The sequence below is a fragment of the Patella vulgata genome, chromosome 8 (genome assembly GCF_932274485.2).
Source record: "Patella vulgata chromosome 8, xgPatVulg1.2, whole genome shotgun sequence".
Classification (NCBI taxonomy): domain Eukaryota; kingdom Metazoa; phylum Mollusca; class Gastropoda; family Patellidae; genus Patella; species Patella vulgata.
Window position 1 is genome coordinate 7,246,579 of NC_065886.2, and position 17,966 is coordinate 7,264,544.

General features: G+C 35.0%; 1 protein-coding gene across 2 annotated transcripts in view; it reads right to left on the minus strand.

Annotated features, from left to right (window-relative positions):
• Window positions 1-1,475: 1,475 nt before the first annotated feature.
• Window positions 1,476-17,966, minus strand: part of LOC126830582 (acid-sensing ion channel 4-B) — a 79,727-nt gene continuing 63,236 nt past the window's right edge. The window contains exons 1-9 of one of the 2 annotated variants that reach the window (XM_056102923.1): window positions 15,847-15,951; window positions 12,936-13,112; window positions 10,556-11,144; window positions 9,553-9,651; window positions 8,354-8,540; window positions 6,803-6,859; window positions 5,105-5,270; window positions 4,211-4,302; window positions 1,476-1,790 (exon numbers count right to left, since the gene is read on the minus strand). In XM_056102923.1, the coding sequence (XP_055958898.1) occupies window positions 1,612-1,790; window positions 4,211-4,302; window positions 5,105-5,270; window positions 6,803-6,859; window positions 8,354-8,540; window positions 9,553-9,651; window positions 10,556-11,144; window positions 12,936-13,087 (1,521 nt within the window). In that variant the 5' untranslated portion in view covers window positions 13,088-13,112; window positions 15,847-15,951 and the 3' untranslated portion in view covers window positions 1,476-1,611. Of the gene's footprint in view, window positions 1,791-4,210; window positions 4,303-5,104; window positions 5,271-6,802; window positions 6,860-8,353; window positions 8,541-9,552; window positions 9,652-10,555; window positions 11,145-12,935; window positions 13,113-15,846; window positions 15,952-17,966 lie in introns of those variants that run through there. The other variant, XM_050560982.2, reaches the window with a different exon arrangement.

Here is a 17,966-nt window from a genome sequence, read left to right on the forward strand (position 1 = left end):
AAAAATAGGATATACATGTTCATAATAGGATGTATAATATATATTGATATATATATATATATACAAGAATATTAGCACAACCGTAAAGCTGCACTACTTTGTTTCACGGTAAACGATGAAAAGATAAAAGGTATTCCGACACAAACTGATTTCAACACTGGTTTAACAACATTTTAAAGTACTTTTCGTCCGTCGTGGAACTATTCATAAATAATGTTATTGCATAGAGATAGTCACCATAGTATATTTATACATATTTACATAGTAACACTGTGGTTTTAATTGGCTATAGTTACCTTTGTGTATGGTTACATAGTATATAGGTAACGAGCAGAAAACATGTATATACGTGTGTTAATCTGTTGTATATGGGTACAATTTAGGAACAATGAATGTTGTATATGGGTACATAATGTGTATCTTAAACATCAGTATGTATCATTACACAATACGATGTGTGGTCTATTACACAATACGATCGATGATACATTACACAATACGATGTATCATAATATGTACCATTACACAATACGATCAGACTGACTGAATGTTCAGCGCTATAGAAAACGATTATTATTATTATTATTATGATCTATTACACACTACGATCGATGATACATTACACAATACGAAGTATCATAATATGTACCATTACACAATACGATGTAACATAATATGTACCATTACATAATACGATCTATGATCAGTTACACACTACGATGTATCATAATATGTGTATCTTACACACTGCGATATACTATATGATGTGCATCGTTACACAATATATGTGCATTTTAAACATTACGATGTTTCATATGGTGTGCATATTAAACACTGCGATGTATCATACGATGTGTATTTCGCATGGTACTTCTTTTTGAGAACATAGGAGAAAGCGGGTAATCCGTATTGTATTTGTTGCATACTCATAAAATGTTAATCACAATTGAAGTCGTGTTTAACGTGCTATGTTACTGCACCTGTTGTTTGTTATACGTCTCTTTGATGAGGCCACATAGTTAACAATGACCTTGAATGGGGTTCAAGATTGGAAAATAAAATTGTAAAACATAAATGCTTTGATTGTGAGAATACCGGTAGTAGATCACGAAAATTGATAACATTTCTATTGGACAAATGAATGTTGTGCACGTGGTAGGTTATACACACTATTTCTAGAACTCACGACGCCGCTTCCCTTGTGATGAGTCCATATGGTTAACCCTTGTGAGGAGTCCATATGGTTAACCCTTGTGAGGAGTCTATATGGGTAAGAGTGATATTGAATTTGATTCCATTTTGGAAAAGTGTGCACATATAAAAATAATGATACCATTCTCTACATCACGTCTATTTTGGAAAAGTGAACAAGGGTATAAACTTCTCTACATCAAGTCTCTCTTTGGTTTTGTTACGCTATGATATATAAAGACACTAATATGCTGTGTTGTAACTTTCTTGTATTTTGTTGTGCATTTGTATCTAAAGACACTAATATTTTATGTTATGACTTTCTGGATAAGTGAACGAGGGTATAAACTTGTTGGTACCCTTCGCGACATCACGTCGCCATATTGGATTTATTTATAGATGGACAAATAACAGAATAAATCACAAATAACTGTCTGATGATATTTTATTAATATGTTCCATTGGAGCTTGTTTTGTCTTTAATTTATCTTTACGTTCATTATACCAACCAATGAATAACAATGTTACAAACTCGACTAATTCAATCACTGATAAAACACTCGCTCCTATAAATAACCCCATCTGACCTCCCAAATCACCTGAAATAAATCAATCGATAAATTAGATCATCTGGCCTCCCAAATCACCTGAAATAAATCAATCGATAAATTACTCTATGACCTCCCTAATCACCTGAAATAAATCAATCGATCAACTGATCCGCCTGACTTCTGCTTAAAGCGAATGACCAACGATTTTCAACATGTTTCAATATATACTAAATATATTTTCAGAAATAATACCCTCTGTAACACAAGGAAAAAAGTTTTTGTAAGCGAGAAATTAATTTTTATTCAAACCGGAAGTGATGTAGTTGGTTCAACATGCTCACCGATCTCTATAGTAAGCATACAGATTTGGCATACGTTTTACTGTCGTATTTTGTTCACGCGTCTACGTTTAGCCAAAAATCATATCAAATGGGCTGTTTATTGGGATATTATGAATATGAAATTATGTGTTTGATAAAGTTAAATACACATATCCGATTTATGGAAACCTTGTCAAAAATTATTGGTCTTCCCCTTTAAGTACATATCTACTACAATGCAGACTGTATTCTTAACTGAGACTGGTTTGTTTATCATATCTTTTGCCTCCGTTACACAGCTTTTAAAATTTGGTGGAATTCTTTCATGTTCCACAATAAGGAAACCATATGTATCTATCGCTCTAAAACTAAATATCGATCTAGCTGTTTTTCTCTCGTATGCAAAGAATGACCATTTTGCTCAATAATCCCAGTCAGAATTGCATGCGTTAAGGTATGAAATATTTATACAGAACTGACATAAATTAAGTAAAGTATTAGTGAATCCCAAAATTAGAAACATTAATATACGCGTTGATTTATATCTCAAATAGACCCGACGGAAGCACAAAATAGTGCCAAGATGGCAGTTTCCATAAGCAATCAGAAGCCGTAAATTAAATTAAAACGACGTCAAATATAGGAGTTGTACATACTATTTTGATGAAAATGTATTGGATGTTCAGAATCCATAGGGGGGGGGGGGACGTGGCTAAGTGGGTAAGACGCTGGCTCGCTAGCCTGGAGGTCGGGTGTTCGATCCCTGCATTGGCCGAGAAAGTTCATCGGGCTTTTCTGGTGTGCCCCCCCCCCCCGTGTCAGTGATGCAGGACGGAGGGCCTGACAAGGACACCTGTCTAGTCCTTCGGATGAGACGAAAAACCGAGGTCCCGTGTATACATTGGAATGCACGTAAAAGATCCCTTGGATTGGAAATCGATATAAGAGTAGGCGATAGTGCCGCTGCCCGGGAAAAATTTCCCTCATAGCACACTGTATTGCGTTACCCGTCTTCATTAGCCCACCATAGGAGCAGAACAGTAGGACGTTAAACCCCATTTACCTTACGAAGGTGAGTATTATTCACACGATTCTATACAAACACGGTTATGTCTGAATATTAAGGTCACCAGATGTAATCAGGGCTAGGGCTAACACTAACCCTTGTCATAGCTCTTATCCAAACCCACAGTCTTTTCAATAATCACCCGCCCTAACCCTATTTACAGGGAGGTTGGAAGGCTGAATGGTTAGCGTGCGTGCGCTGTATCATAAAGTCTGTCATTGAGTCGACTGGCGTGGTTTCGAATCCCCGGTTGTACGTGGCAAGGAGTCGGGTCGCCTGTCCAACCTCGTGGGTTTTCTCCGGGGCCTTCGGTTTCCTCCCACTGCTAAAGACCCCTACGCGCAAGCGAATTATGTAAATAAAATTAAACCATGTTAGTCCCAAAATGACCTAGTTTGTGTCGAGTGGACGTTAAACCCCATTTCTCTCTCTCTCTCTCATCCTATTTACATCTCGCAACTTTGACGAAATCTGCATAAATATACATACACGACAAAAGGGAGATAACCACCAGACCAGTATACCTGCACGTAGCTGTACAGCTGTGCGCTTCGTCCTGTGCAACTATTTTATAATCCTTGATAGTAGGCATTAATTCAAACCTAACTTACTACGAAATCCAATCCACATGATTCGATGCAGTTTCCACGGATTAAACTAATATCAGAGATTCATTCTAGATATAACAATATTCAAGATGCTTTGTGTAAGATTTAGATAAAGAGCCTAAACGTTAGAAAATGGCTATACTGAAGATTTCTGTCAAATGTCTCGGCTGTTATTACTGCATCAGAGATTCATTTTAGACATACTAATATCAAAGATACATTATGTAAGATTTAGATAAAGAGCTAGATGTTAGAAAATTGAAAATGACAAATGAATACAATTGAAGATTTCTGTCAAATGTCTCGGCTGTCATTGTTACAGTTGCAAATCACAACCTTCCGATGACATAGAGCGTTTATTATGGGCTTGACATGTGAATATATGTCTAATTAACGTTTTAATTTGAAGCCAAAAAAACATCCGCAATTGGCAGATTTAGATAATGTATCTTAATCAAACGGTAAAACACCAACCTAATATAGTTTCTATGGTAATTTCTTCTTTCTGTTCAGTAACTGTAACTGTTAATGTTTCATAATAAATCCTCAGATCTATCACATTATCACTGAAAGATACAATAACACATCGTTAAAGGGGGTTTCACATTATCACTGAAAGATACAATAACACATCGTTAAAGTGGTTTCACATTCTCATTGAAAGATACAATAACACATCGTTAAAGGGGTATCACATTCTCACTGAAAGGTACAATAACACATCATTAAAGGGGCATCACATTCTCACTGAAAGATACAATAACACATCGTTAAAGGGGTTCCACATTCTCACTGAAAGATAAAATAACACATGGTTAAAGGGGATTCACATTCTCACAGAAAGATACAATAAGACATCGTTAAAGGGGTTTCACATTCTCACTGAAAGATACATCGTTAAAAGGGGGGAGGGGTCGAAATAAGAATAGAATGCAACCCACAACATGTCATAATAATAAACCTTATAATCTAAAAGCGCACATACGACAACACGGTCACAAACACTTTCACACGATTCATTTACACGTGTATAATAAATGTTTATAAACATGTAGGACTATCTGGTGTATAGCGGTGTGTATATGTAGGCCTACCTGGTGTATAGCGGTGTGTATATGTAGGCCTACCTGGTGTATAGTGGTGTGTATATACATGTAGGCCTACCTGATGTATGAACCACTTCTAGTATATATGTTTATACATTGTACTAATGGTTTCTATACATATAGGACTATCTGATGTATAGTAAAGGTTTATATACATATAGGACTATCTGATATATAGTGATGTTTATATACATATAGGACTAGTAAAGGTTTATATACACATATTGGACTATCTGATAGATATATAGTGATGTTTATATACCTGATGTATGAACCACTTCTATTTTTAAGTATTCCGTTGTTTACCATATAGTCCTTGGTGAATGTAGAAGCAAAATCAGCCACGGATATTGAAGATATATATTTTTCTTTAACACAACGACTAGGACAAGTACAGTTCTTTAATATATCAGATATGTTGGCCACGGCTGAAAATATTAATTATATTTTAGGAAATATTAATTATATTTTAACAAATATCAATTACATTTTAGAAAATATTAATTACATTTTAGAAAATATTAATTACATTTTAGAAAATATTAATGACATTTTAGAAAATATTAATTACATTTTAGAAAATATTAATTACATTTTAAAAAAATATTAATGACATTTAGCAAATATTAATGACATTTTAGCAAACATTAATTAAATTTTAGCAAGCAAATATTAATTATGTTTATAGCAAATATTAATCATATTGTTGCTACTATTAATTATAGTTTAGGAAATATTAATAATGTTTATAGCAAATATTAATCATATTGTTGCTAACATTAATTATATCTTAGCAAATATTAATGACATTTTAGTAAATATTAATGACATTTGAGCAAGCAAATATAAATTATGTTTATAGCAAATAGTAATCATATTATTAATCATATTTTAGCAAATATTAATTATATTTTTAAGAAATTTTAGTAAATATTAATGACATTTGAGTAAGCAAATATAAATTATGTTTATAGCAAATAGTAATCATATTATTAATCATATTTTAGCAAATATTAATTATATTTTTAAGAAATATTAATTATATTTTTAAGAAATATTAATTATATTTTTAAGAAATATTAATTATATTTTTAAGAAATATTAATTATATTTTTAAGAAATATTAATTATATTTTTAAGAAATATTAATTATATTTTTAAAAAATATTAGATATGAATTACATTTGAGCAAATATTAATTATATTTGAGCAAATATTAATGACATTTTAGCAAATATTAATGACATTATTGACATTTCAGCAAGCATATATTAATAAACTATGTTTATGGTAAATATTAATCATATTGTTGCTAAAATTAATTATAGTTTAGGAAATATAAATTACATTTTAGAACATATTAATGACATTTTAGAAAATATTAATGACATTTTAGCAAATGTTAATGAGATGTTAACAAATGTTAATGACATTTTAGCAAATGTTAATGACATTTTAGCAAATGTTAATGACATTTTAGCAAATGTTAATGACATTTTAGCAAATGTTAATGACATTTTAGCAAATGTTAATGACATTTTATATTGTTACTAATATTAATCTTATCGTTACTAATATTAATTATATTTTGGCAATTATTAATTACAGTTTAGCAAATATTCATTATGTTTATAGCAAATATTCATTATGTTTATAGCAAATATTCATTATGTTTATAGCAAATATTGATTTCATTATGTTTATAGCAAATATTCATATTATTATATTGATAGCAAATATTTAGTATTATCCATATAAGTATACTACTTTTAAAAAGTCGCGCTCAACTGTGACTCGGTGAGTGTGATACTGACTCACAAACCAAGAGGTTCTGGGTTCGATACCGGTTTCTTGGGGTTAGTGAACCACCACGATTTCGGTTAGAATTTAGACGTGGTCTAATATTAAATAAACGACATAATCAAATAAGAGTTCAGGTAGAGTAGACATAATATATTACCTTTATAAGGAATGTAACAATCCGTTAATGCACTTAAAGAACAATATTCTTCTTCACCTGTAGAAAGATAAATCACAGAAAGGAGGACCATAGTTAGACAAACATTATAATTAATATATGATGAATCAAAATCAGGTCCACTTGAATTGTGGTGTAAAATCTCGTCAAAACAATACTTTCGAGATGCAATTAATAGTGTTTAAACATACATTATGCAAGAGCTAAATCTGTCTATTGCAGGTCTTTCTTCAGGTCTGAAATGTTATCTAAATTATTAATTAGACATTAATTAACTTATCCAAACCATAATCAACTCTCGATGCCATCGCTAGCCTGCGATATTTAGCTGATTGGAATGCATTTTGTGGAAAAATAATTAAATGTAAAAATGGATAATCGACACTTTGTTTTTTAACATCTAACTTTAGCAATGATGCTCGAGGCTAGGCTAAAATTCAAAAGCTAATATTTCGGTTCACAGTGGAGTAATTTGACTGAAATTTTCAGCATATTTTATTTACGTTATCTATTTTGTTTAACTATTACAGCGAGAACTGTCAACTCTTTATCTAATCTACAATAATTCACCTTTAAAGGGACAATAACACTCTTGCTGGCTTGACAGCTCCAGAAAATAACAAATAGCCTTATTCTAAGTACTAGATGTGTTATTGTCCTACCTGTTTTGTAAATTATCCATTAAATCCTATTTTACTTGTCGAGAGGGTTCAAGAATATTTTTAAATCAAAGTCACATTGAAAATCTTTACGTCACGCTTTTCAAATCATTTAGTTGAATTTTTCTAATTTTTTAAATTAGGTGTGTTAAGATGAAATTTGCATCATCAATTAATTGGAATATTGTAAAATAGTACAATTTGTTGACCAGAATAAAGATTGGGACATATTATTCAGTTACAACAAGATTGGTATTGAGCCTTTAATATCTCGTCAACACCATACTTTGAGAGACACAAATGGGTAACTTATGGTGTATATGGCGTGACCTCTGTTTTGGGTTTTTTTCGTCCCATCCGAACAACTACACACAATTGGCTTGTCCGTCTCGCAGGCACCACCTTTCACGAGAACACCAACATGTACAAGACAAGGGGCCTTGGTCTTGCGTTCCATCCGAACAACTGGTCGTTGTTCCTTACTCAGGCATTGGGTCCCTGTAGCCCCTGGCTTTAACCCCGAGCGAGATCGACTCGACGATGTTCTTTACTTTGGTGGCTAAATCTTTTTGTTAAGGTCAGCTCAATTTTTGTCACGGTTGCTGAGATGTAAATAGAGTTGGGGCATGTGATTGTTGGCAAGATTGTAGGTTATGGTTAGGGTAAGCATTGGGTCTCGGTCCATGGTTAGAGTTACGGTTGGGATTAGCGCTAGCCCTGTCACATCTCGTGACAAATGACGGAAAATTGAGCTGGCCTTATCATTTAGCACTAACCTTACACTGGTAGCGCATAAATTATTGGTTCCCTGTAGTATATGGCTTTAATGAAACTGTTTTGTTCCAAAGTTGAACTATTTCACACATTTCCTTACCTTTATCAAATAAACTACGACAATTACAATGTTTGACGTAATCATCTGTTAAACAGTTCATTGTGCATGTCTGTCGTGTATAAATATAATCTTTGTATCTGTCTAATGGCGTCTTGAAACAAGGTTCATGTGACGTCACACAATATTCAGATCCAAAAGCTTTATAGGGTTTACTCAACCCGTCTATCTAAAGAGATAAATAATAAAGTATTTGCTGAGTAGCCTATAACTAGATAGTTGTTATTATCATCTAAGTAGCTTATAACTAGATACAAGCTGTTATTATCATCTGAGTAGCCTATAAATAGATATTTGTTATTATCATCTGAGTAACCTATAACTAGATAGTTGTTATTATCATCTGGGTAACCTATAACTAGGTAGTTGTTATTATCATCTGAATAACCTATTACTAGATAGTTGTTATTATCATCTGAGTAGCCTATAACTAGATAGTTGTTATTATCATCTGAGTAACCTATAACTAGATAGTTGTTATTATCATCTGAGTAACCTATAACTAGATAGTTGGTATTATCATCTGAGTAACCTATAAATAGATAGTTGGTATTATCATCTGTGTAGCCTATAAATAGATATTTGTTATTATCATATAAGTAGCTTATAACTAGATACAAGTTGTTATTATCATCTGAGTAACCTAGCTATAACTAGATAGTTGTCACTTGAATAAACTATAAATAAACTAGAAGCTGTTTGTATCATTTGACATTTTGAGAAACATGTAACATGTAAATAAACAGGAAATAATATGTTATTATAATCAGATCTTTTTGTTGCCTGGAGGAGCTGGTACCACACACCTAGTGATCATCCTTTTTTACGTTTCGAAGACGTTCTTCAAAACAAAAGCCTGTGCCTCTGCCACTCTGTCAGTGCGATCGACATGGAACTATGGTTGTTCTGTATAAATAAGGCATTGAAAGGCCAAGAGATCAAACCGTATTACTATGAACAAGGTACTTCCGATTTGATTGTCGAACTTCCAGTATGGCGTAATAATTCCAAAATGGCGCCGATGACGTCACAAATATATGTTATAAACATTATTAAAAGGAATCTTAACAGATTGATTCTGAGTTCTGGATTTATACATCATGTTTCAATTTATAAAAAAACGGAATTGAGAATTTTGCTTTACGTTTGTAAGACCTTTTAAATATTTGTAAAACACTAACTCTTTCTTTTTTGATGGTGACGGCAGTTGACGAACCTGGTCGTGCAACGAATCCACTTGATGACATCATGGCGGCGGAACCTGGTTCGTGTAATAAAACCTGGAATACAAAATCATCATCATCATCATCATCATCATCATTATCATCAGAGAGAGAGAGAGGGAGAGAGAGAGAGAGAGTTTAACGAGAATCTGCTGTCTCTTCAAAACTTCTCTCGGCGTAGGAGTCTCTAGCAATAGGAGAAACAAGGCGGGGGAAGGGTGTGGACCCACGAAGATCGTCCTAACGAACATGCCCGAGATTGAAGACACATCATTTGTCTCGACGACGACATATATTATGATTTAAGTGCGCGAAGTTGGGTTGCCAGGAAAAAATAAAATGTAACTAGACCTCCACAAAAACTGATAAAGTTTCTAAAGTGATTGAAAACCTAAAATAACAATACAATCCCCCCGTACTGCTGTAGGAAATTATTACCACGGGATGAGATTGTAGTAATAACTGCATCTTGTTATTGATCGCCCCGGCTAGATCACGATCATTCTCCAACAACTGTGTTGAATGTTGAATTATTGTGAAGAAATTACTTCCACGGGACAAATAACAGATAATCATATTCGAAACTCTGGTAAATTAATCAACAGGAATCGCACTCCATAGAATTGTATTCTATGTATTTCCCGTTCAATTACTAAATGGCAACCATTTATCAAACAAGGTAGACAGTAGAAGTGTTCACATTTGACCAAGTCGGGTTATACCGTACACGACTTGATAATCTAAACTTTAATTCACGTCAGAGATATTTGTAGATTTAATGATAATACAAACCTTAATTCCTGCCAGAGATATTTGTAGACTTGATGATACAAACCTTAATCCCTGCCAGAGATATTTGTAGACTTGATAATAATACAAACCTTAATCCCTGCCAGAGATATTTGTAGACTTGATGATACAAACCTTAATCCCTGCCAGAGATATTTGTAATAATACAAACCTTAATCCCTGCCAAAGATATTTGAGAGAAATAATATTCCGGTTGTTGAATATCTACAATAACCCTTAGTCCACTCATAGAACCTGATCCATATGACGTCATTGGTGACGATCTGTTGGAATTAAAGGTATAACACACACCCATATCGGTGATAACTGTCTCAAAATATTTAGAACAATTAACAACAGCACCTCCCCATAAACACACAATAAACATGTCCTCCAATTTATGGGCGGCATTTAGCGCAAATTTGTATAAATTTTTACCCAAGTGAGCTTCGGGCACTGAAATTGGACTTGAATAAACAACAGAGGTAATTTTGATGAAATGCTGCTTAAAGTATTCGCTTAAAACGGACATCTCGCTCATTTTAAAAATAAGGTCTTTGATTTCCCAGTCGTCATTGGGTATTTTGTGTTGACGGAATTGGTTGGCGTTACAGATAGTAACTGCTGGAAACTGCATTTCGTGGTTAAACTCCAGTCGTGTATTGGTAATGATAGGATATTCATAATATTTTGTAAACGATTTATACAGGAAAATGACCAAACCAGTGGTCATCGCTAGCAACATTATTGTCCACAAATATCTGTAAACAAATAAACATAATATTTGACGTGAGGAATAAAGTAAAGCAAAACTTTTTGATTTTTTAGTAAAAGGTGTATTTGTATTTCTATAAAATGTGTATTTATATTTGTATAAACAAAGAAAAGGGGTATTTGTGTTTCAATAAACAAAGAAAGGGGGTATTTGTATTTCCATAAACAAAGGAAGGGGGTATTTGTATTTCCATAAACAAAGGAAAGGTGGTATTTGATTTGGAGAATAAAGTAAAATAAAGTAATGTCTAAATCCCAACAAATTATAAATACTAAATGCATAAAGGAAATGGGATTTAACGTCTTACGTGTCTGACTAATGGCGGTTATACGCCACACATTGAGTGTTGCGCTTCGGCCTCTACATGTTGCGCTTCGGCCTCTAGATGGCTTGTCGACACAAACTGGGTCATTTCGGGACTAACACATGGTTCAATTTTATTTCAATAATTCGCTTGCGCGTAGGGGTCTTTAACAGTGGGAGGAAACCGGAGGACCTGGAGAAAACCCACAGCCAACCCTACTCCTTGTCACGTACAACCGGGGATTCGAAACCACGCCAGATGACTCAATGACAGGCCCCAAGATACAGCGCGCACGTGCTAACCATTTGGCCATCCAACCCCCCAAGTCAATGACAGATATTGTGAAAGTCTTTTTATAACTCTTTATAAAATGACTACTACATGTGACGTCACATCACACAGGGTCGATCACTGCGCGTGTATTGTTTATATAAGACGTTGTAGCGTAAACTGGTCCGGGCAGAATGATGCCTTTTACTCATTTTATGCCCATTTACACTAAATAGGAAATATTTCTACCCAGATATACTTCCAACACCTTTATTTATTTTTTTCATGCTTCAAAAAAAACAAAAACTCTAAGAATTTAATTTGCAGAAAGAGCAAAGTTAATATTGTAAGCTAATTAACCCGCACCGATATCATCCCTCTCAGTGATTGTAGCGGCCTAGCGAATATTCACTGCTGATCAGTGTGCTATTTGTCAGTGATTGTAGCGGCCTAGCGAATGTCCACTACTGATCCAAATGAGGAGTTCGACAAATATATTTTTATTTTTTTAACCTATTTGTCTTATGAAGAAATATCCCCAGCTTTGACCATGCCAAGGCACTAAATATATATTTAAATAACCTTTAATTTTTATTAAATTTAAAATCATGTATGAGAATGTTCTTGTCAAAATGTCGTCTTTGAATTCTATAATAATCTTCTGTAATGTATGTGTTCTAGAAGTGACAACATTCTAACATATCGGATAAACCGGTTGTACAGGTATCTCGTGTTACAATCAGATATGTACTAATATTTATTTAGCGCAGTCTTTAACCCATATTCTACGTACACATATTTTCACATAATCAAGCGTGAAATGTACATGTTATATCCTCGCATTACAAGGATCAAACACCACCCCTCCGCCCAGGATTGCATTACTTATTTTATTGGGACCTGATAATCTCACCTTCAGTGACGGTTGACTACTATATCCAGACGTTCAACAGATATTGTGAAATATATCATGGCAACAAGGGTTACGTAGTCCTGATTTGACGAAGATGGGGGAAGCATTGTATATCGTGTGCTAAATTGTTTGACATATTAGGACTAAAATATAAATTACTTTTTAAGGTGATATGTATGTGTGTTCAGTTTTATCACAATCCAATCAAAATCCACAGATTGTTGTCCGGTATTAATGCGCCGTGATTCTTGGTCAGCAAGGAAAATGGCGTATAGGTTATTTTAACTTACCGTCTAAAAGAATATAGCTGAGGAGACATTATTTTAGGTACACCATGGATGGTTGCTGATCCTTCATACATGTGTAACATTTGTGATCTTCCTAGTCGACATTTTTTACATTCTCTCTCCTTTTCTTTCCTACCACTCTCTTTTTCCTCCATGTTTACAGACAATTTGTAATTCTTTCTGAAAAAATTGAATTTAAACGCTGAATAGAGAATAGGAGCTTACCATACACGCCTTTAATTTACAGCCTTGAATAGAAAATAGGAGCTAACCATACACAACTTTACAGCCTTGAATAGAAAATAGGAGCTAACCATACACACATTTACAGCCTTGAATAAAATACACACCTTTACAGCCTTGAATAGAAAATAGATGGAGCTAGACTTGATTCATGAAACCTTAAAACGGGAGTATCAAATACAGAGAGAGAAAAATTAGGTTCAACATCCACTCGACACAAACTAGTCATTTCGGGACTAACATATTGTTCAATTTTATTTCAATAATTCGCTTACTCGTAGGCATCTTTATTTGTCGGAGAAAACCAGAATAACCGGCATACTCCTCGCGGTGTTTCGTTTGATTAGAGCTAATCCCACTTAACACTGCTGTAATGGAAGCAAATTTCTGATCCAAATTATGACTGGTTAATAGTCAGATTAACAACCAATAGCTAACTGCTGCGTAACAATATCATTACGCTTGAAACAGAGCTCCAAATTGGACGAAATATGTTTACATAACGTTACGTCATGACTTAAATTACGATTTTATTACGCCCAATTAACCAGTGCATAGCAGAATATTGTAGAAAAACTAATTGCGTGACAAACGAGGCTATCAAAATGGATACAATGTGAACAATACTGTTTGGAGACGAACAATGCTTTCATCGGTTTTAATACCTTAAATCATTGTCCAAAGGTTTAGGGAAGACCCCAGACTAAAAGAAGGGCTGTCCTTTAAAAGTATCAGAAGCCAATCCAGCAATGGCCAGAGGGGGATTTCTCGGGTCATTGCTTCAGGAATATGAGGAACCGGAGTAAAATAACAAGGGGAATCGAGACTACGCCACCTAACTCAATTGACGGACCCTGTGACCCAACCAACCAACCTACCACTCGTATCAGATGCAAGGGTGAAACGCACAGTTCTCGGACCGGTTGAAGAGATCAGGCTTGGAAGGGGTTCGTGTCGGATGAATAAACCAGGCTGTGGGGGTTGGACCGATGGGTGTCAGGTTGATTGAGAAATGAAATGAAATGAAATGTGGTTTAACATCCTTCTCTTCTGCTCCGACTGGGCTAATGAAGACGGACATACCTACTCTTCTGCTCCGACTGGGCTAATGAAGACGGACATACCTACTCTTCTGCTCCGACTGGGCTAATGAAGACGCGCATACCTACTCTTCTGCTCCGACCGGGATAATCAAGACGGGCATACGTCATCCAGTGTGCTGCGGCCTGCTCTTATATCAAATTTCAACTGTCAAGGGATCTTTTACGTGCACGTAAATGTGTACACGGGATCTCAAGTTCTCGTCTCATCCGAACGACTATACGCTGTCCTTTGCAAGGCCCTCTGCCCCGCACCACTGACAAGTGGGAACCACAACGTAAAATCCCAATGAACGTTCTCGGCCAACGCAGGGATTGAACACAGCACCTCCAGGTGTGCGAGCCAATGTCTTACACATTGAGCCACCGTGGCTCCCATGAGAAAACCCACGTGGTTGGGCAGGCAACCCTACTCCACGTACAACCGGGGATTCGAAACCACGCCAGTTGACTCAATGACAGGCCTTATGATACAGCGCGCATGTGCTAATCATTCGGCCACCCCTTCCCCCCCCCCCCTCGCCCCAGGTTGAGATAACGTACCTAGTATAAGGATAACTTGTTTATCTGCGGGACGTTCTATCGGGTATTATTAAATTACGTGTATTATAATTTTATAATTTATCCACAACACGGAATATTAAAACTCTGTTTTGTGTTACTTTTTTTAATCTAATTTTCCATTTGACCTGTTTGTAAGTTGTATTGTAAACGATTCAACTCCATATTACATTGATTGCCTTTGAAAGGCTGTGCCAGATGGACGTTAATATACATCATTTGAAACAGCGGAAACAAATTGAAATGATTGTGCCAGATAGACGTTAATATACATCATTTGAAACAGCGGAAACAAATTGAAATGATTGTGCCAGATGGACGTTATTATACATCATTTAAAACAGCGGAAACAAATTGAAATGAAATGAAATGAGGTTTAACGTCCTACTGTTCTGCTCCAACTGGGCTAATGAAGACGGGCATACGCCATACAGTGTGCTATGAGGGAAATTTTATCCGGACAGCGGCGCTACGGCCTACTCTTATATCGAATGCCAACTGCCAAGGAATCTTTTACGTGCATGCCAATGTGTAAACGGGACCTCGGTTATCGTCCCATCCGATCGACTCAAGCGCTGTCATTGTAAAGCCCTCTGCCTTGTACAAACACCGGAATCAACCCTATTTTAACACGAAAAAAGGATCAAATCAAATCGATAACTCCAGACTTCTGTAGTCCCAATAATGATTAAATCAAATCGATGACGTTATACTCCCATAATGATTAAATCAAATCGATAACGTTATAGTCCCATAATGATCAAATCAAATCATTAACATTAGAAACCAGTAATAATCAAGTCAAATCTTTATCATTAGAATTTCAATACAGATCAACTCAAATCTTTAACGTTAGAACCAATAAAGATCAACTCAAATAGATAAAGTTAGACTCACCTAAAAATAAAATCGATCATCAAAATAAAATCGATACTGACAATAACATGTTTGTTTAATTACAGTCTTATCCAAACAATATTTAAATTTAAGATATAAATTTAAAAACATACCGAATTATCTGTTTATTTCCAGTTACCTAATCTAACTGTATTATTTCACAAAATACTTCAGTTCCACGCTACCCACATGTTCAGTGACGAAACGTTATCTGAATCAAAGCTACTGTTAATAAGCTAACATCCGCTGAGCCAATAGATTTATTGGACGGTTTCCAAATAACACAGAAAAAACAACTGAAGAAAAACACCAACAAGTTCTACTAGTCTGACAGTTGATTGAAAATTGCTACAGTAAATATAACAGAGTGTTGTTACTGTGTACCGTTATAGACTTATTAACAGTTAAACTACGCGATCAACTGTAATAACGCCTGTTCAACCTGTCGAACATGTTTTGCATTTTTATATAAATATTCCACGCAAACTGGCAATTTATTAAATGTCAATGCCTTCTCTAATGCAGGAATGACAACGCGCTCTCTAATGTAGCAATCACAATAGTATAATTATATCGACATGAAACGATCAAAGATTAAGGAGGGATTAGTGCGGTGGGGGGGGGGAGCAGTGAGGGCCGGGTTATGTTAAAGATGCACTATGGGAGATTAGATAAAGTATAATTATGTCGAAATAAAACGAACAGAGATTGAGGTGGGAGTGGAGCGGGGGGTGGGGGCGACAGTAAGGGCCCGATTAGGTTATAGAGGCATTGTGGGAGATTAGATATAGAGCTGACTGTTCTCGCTATAATAGTTAACAAAATAGATAACGTAAGTAGAATATGTTGCAAATTCCAATTGACTTGTCCAACTCTGAACCGAGATATTCGCTTTTGAATTTTAAGCCTAGACTTGATCATCATTACTAAAGGCGGTACGATAAAAAAAAAAACACCATAGTCCCGATTATCTTTTTTTGGATTTAATCATTAGAGCAGCAGATCGGATTCAAATCTAGTGAAAATCCGAAACATAAGATGACATCGAGAGTTGATTATGGTTTGGATAAGTTAATTAATGTCTAATTAATAGTTTATATCACATTTCAGGCCTACAGAAAGGCCTGCAATAGGCAGAATTAGCTTTAGCTTTTGCATAATGTATGTTTAAGACCCACAGAGGCCCTAAGCACTTTAGAGATTTTGGTGCCCCCTATGTAATTTAAAATATAAATAATAATAAACCACAAACAACGGTTAAACACGTGATCAGAACTTTTTAGAATTTTATACAGGTCATTTTTAATTCCGACAAAACAGGAAACAGCGTGGAAAGACAAAATCAACGAAAACCTAATTGAAAGTTCTTAATTAATTTTTAGATTAAATTAAACATACATTATGCAAGAGCTAAATCTGATTATTGCAAGTCTTTATTTAGGCTTCAGATGTCATAGAAATTATAAATTAGATCTTTATTTACACAACAAGCACAAAATCAACTCTGTAGACCCACGGATGGCTTGGATTCGCTTGGATTTAAACAGGATTTCATTGATTGATTAAATTTTTAAATGGCGTCGTAAGCTGAGATTAACCGTTACGTTGACGTCATACTCCGGGAAATTTTAGATCGAGGCTGAATGATAGAGTGTACGAAGCGAGGCCGCTGTTGAGCGAGGCTGCATATGTCGGTCAATTTGATTGAAAGTTCGATATATACGGCCTTGATATTATGTTTATTTGTGGTTCAAATGAGAGTTTGGATGTCGGTATTATACGCTCTTTTGTCACTTGCGTTTACAGAAAAATTATGGAAATTGATAAACATCGCAGCTAACATCACCCCAGTTGAATTGCAGCCCATGCAGCCCCATTGGATCAATGTTTCCTATTTCAATTTGTCTGCTTCGGGAGTACACACAGGCTAACAAGATTGAAGAAGTTGGCTATAATTATGCCTCATTGATTTGGTTCATTCCTTTAAAACTTTCGCTTCTTATCTATATAATAAAAGTCCTATTTTTAATTTGTAGTAAAAATAAATGTGATACGAATTGAAAACGTTACTTGATAATCGAGATTATGTAGGTAGAGTTAACGCCTGTCAATCAAACGGCCTGCATTCTCGGAGGCGGTGAAGAGGGATTTGACTCCTATTTCTAGTCAAAAATTACAATGGTGATAACTTTGTTCAGAATAAAGTAATTTGTCTGAAATTTCCAATATATTC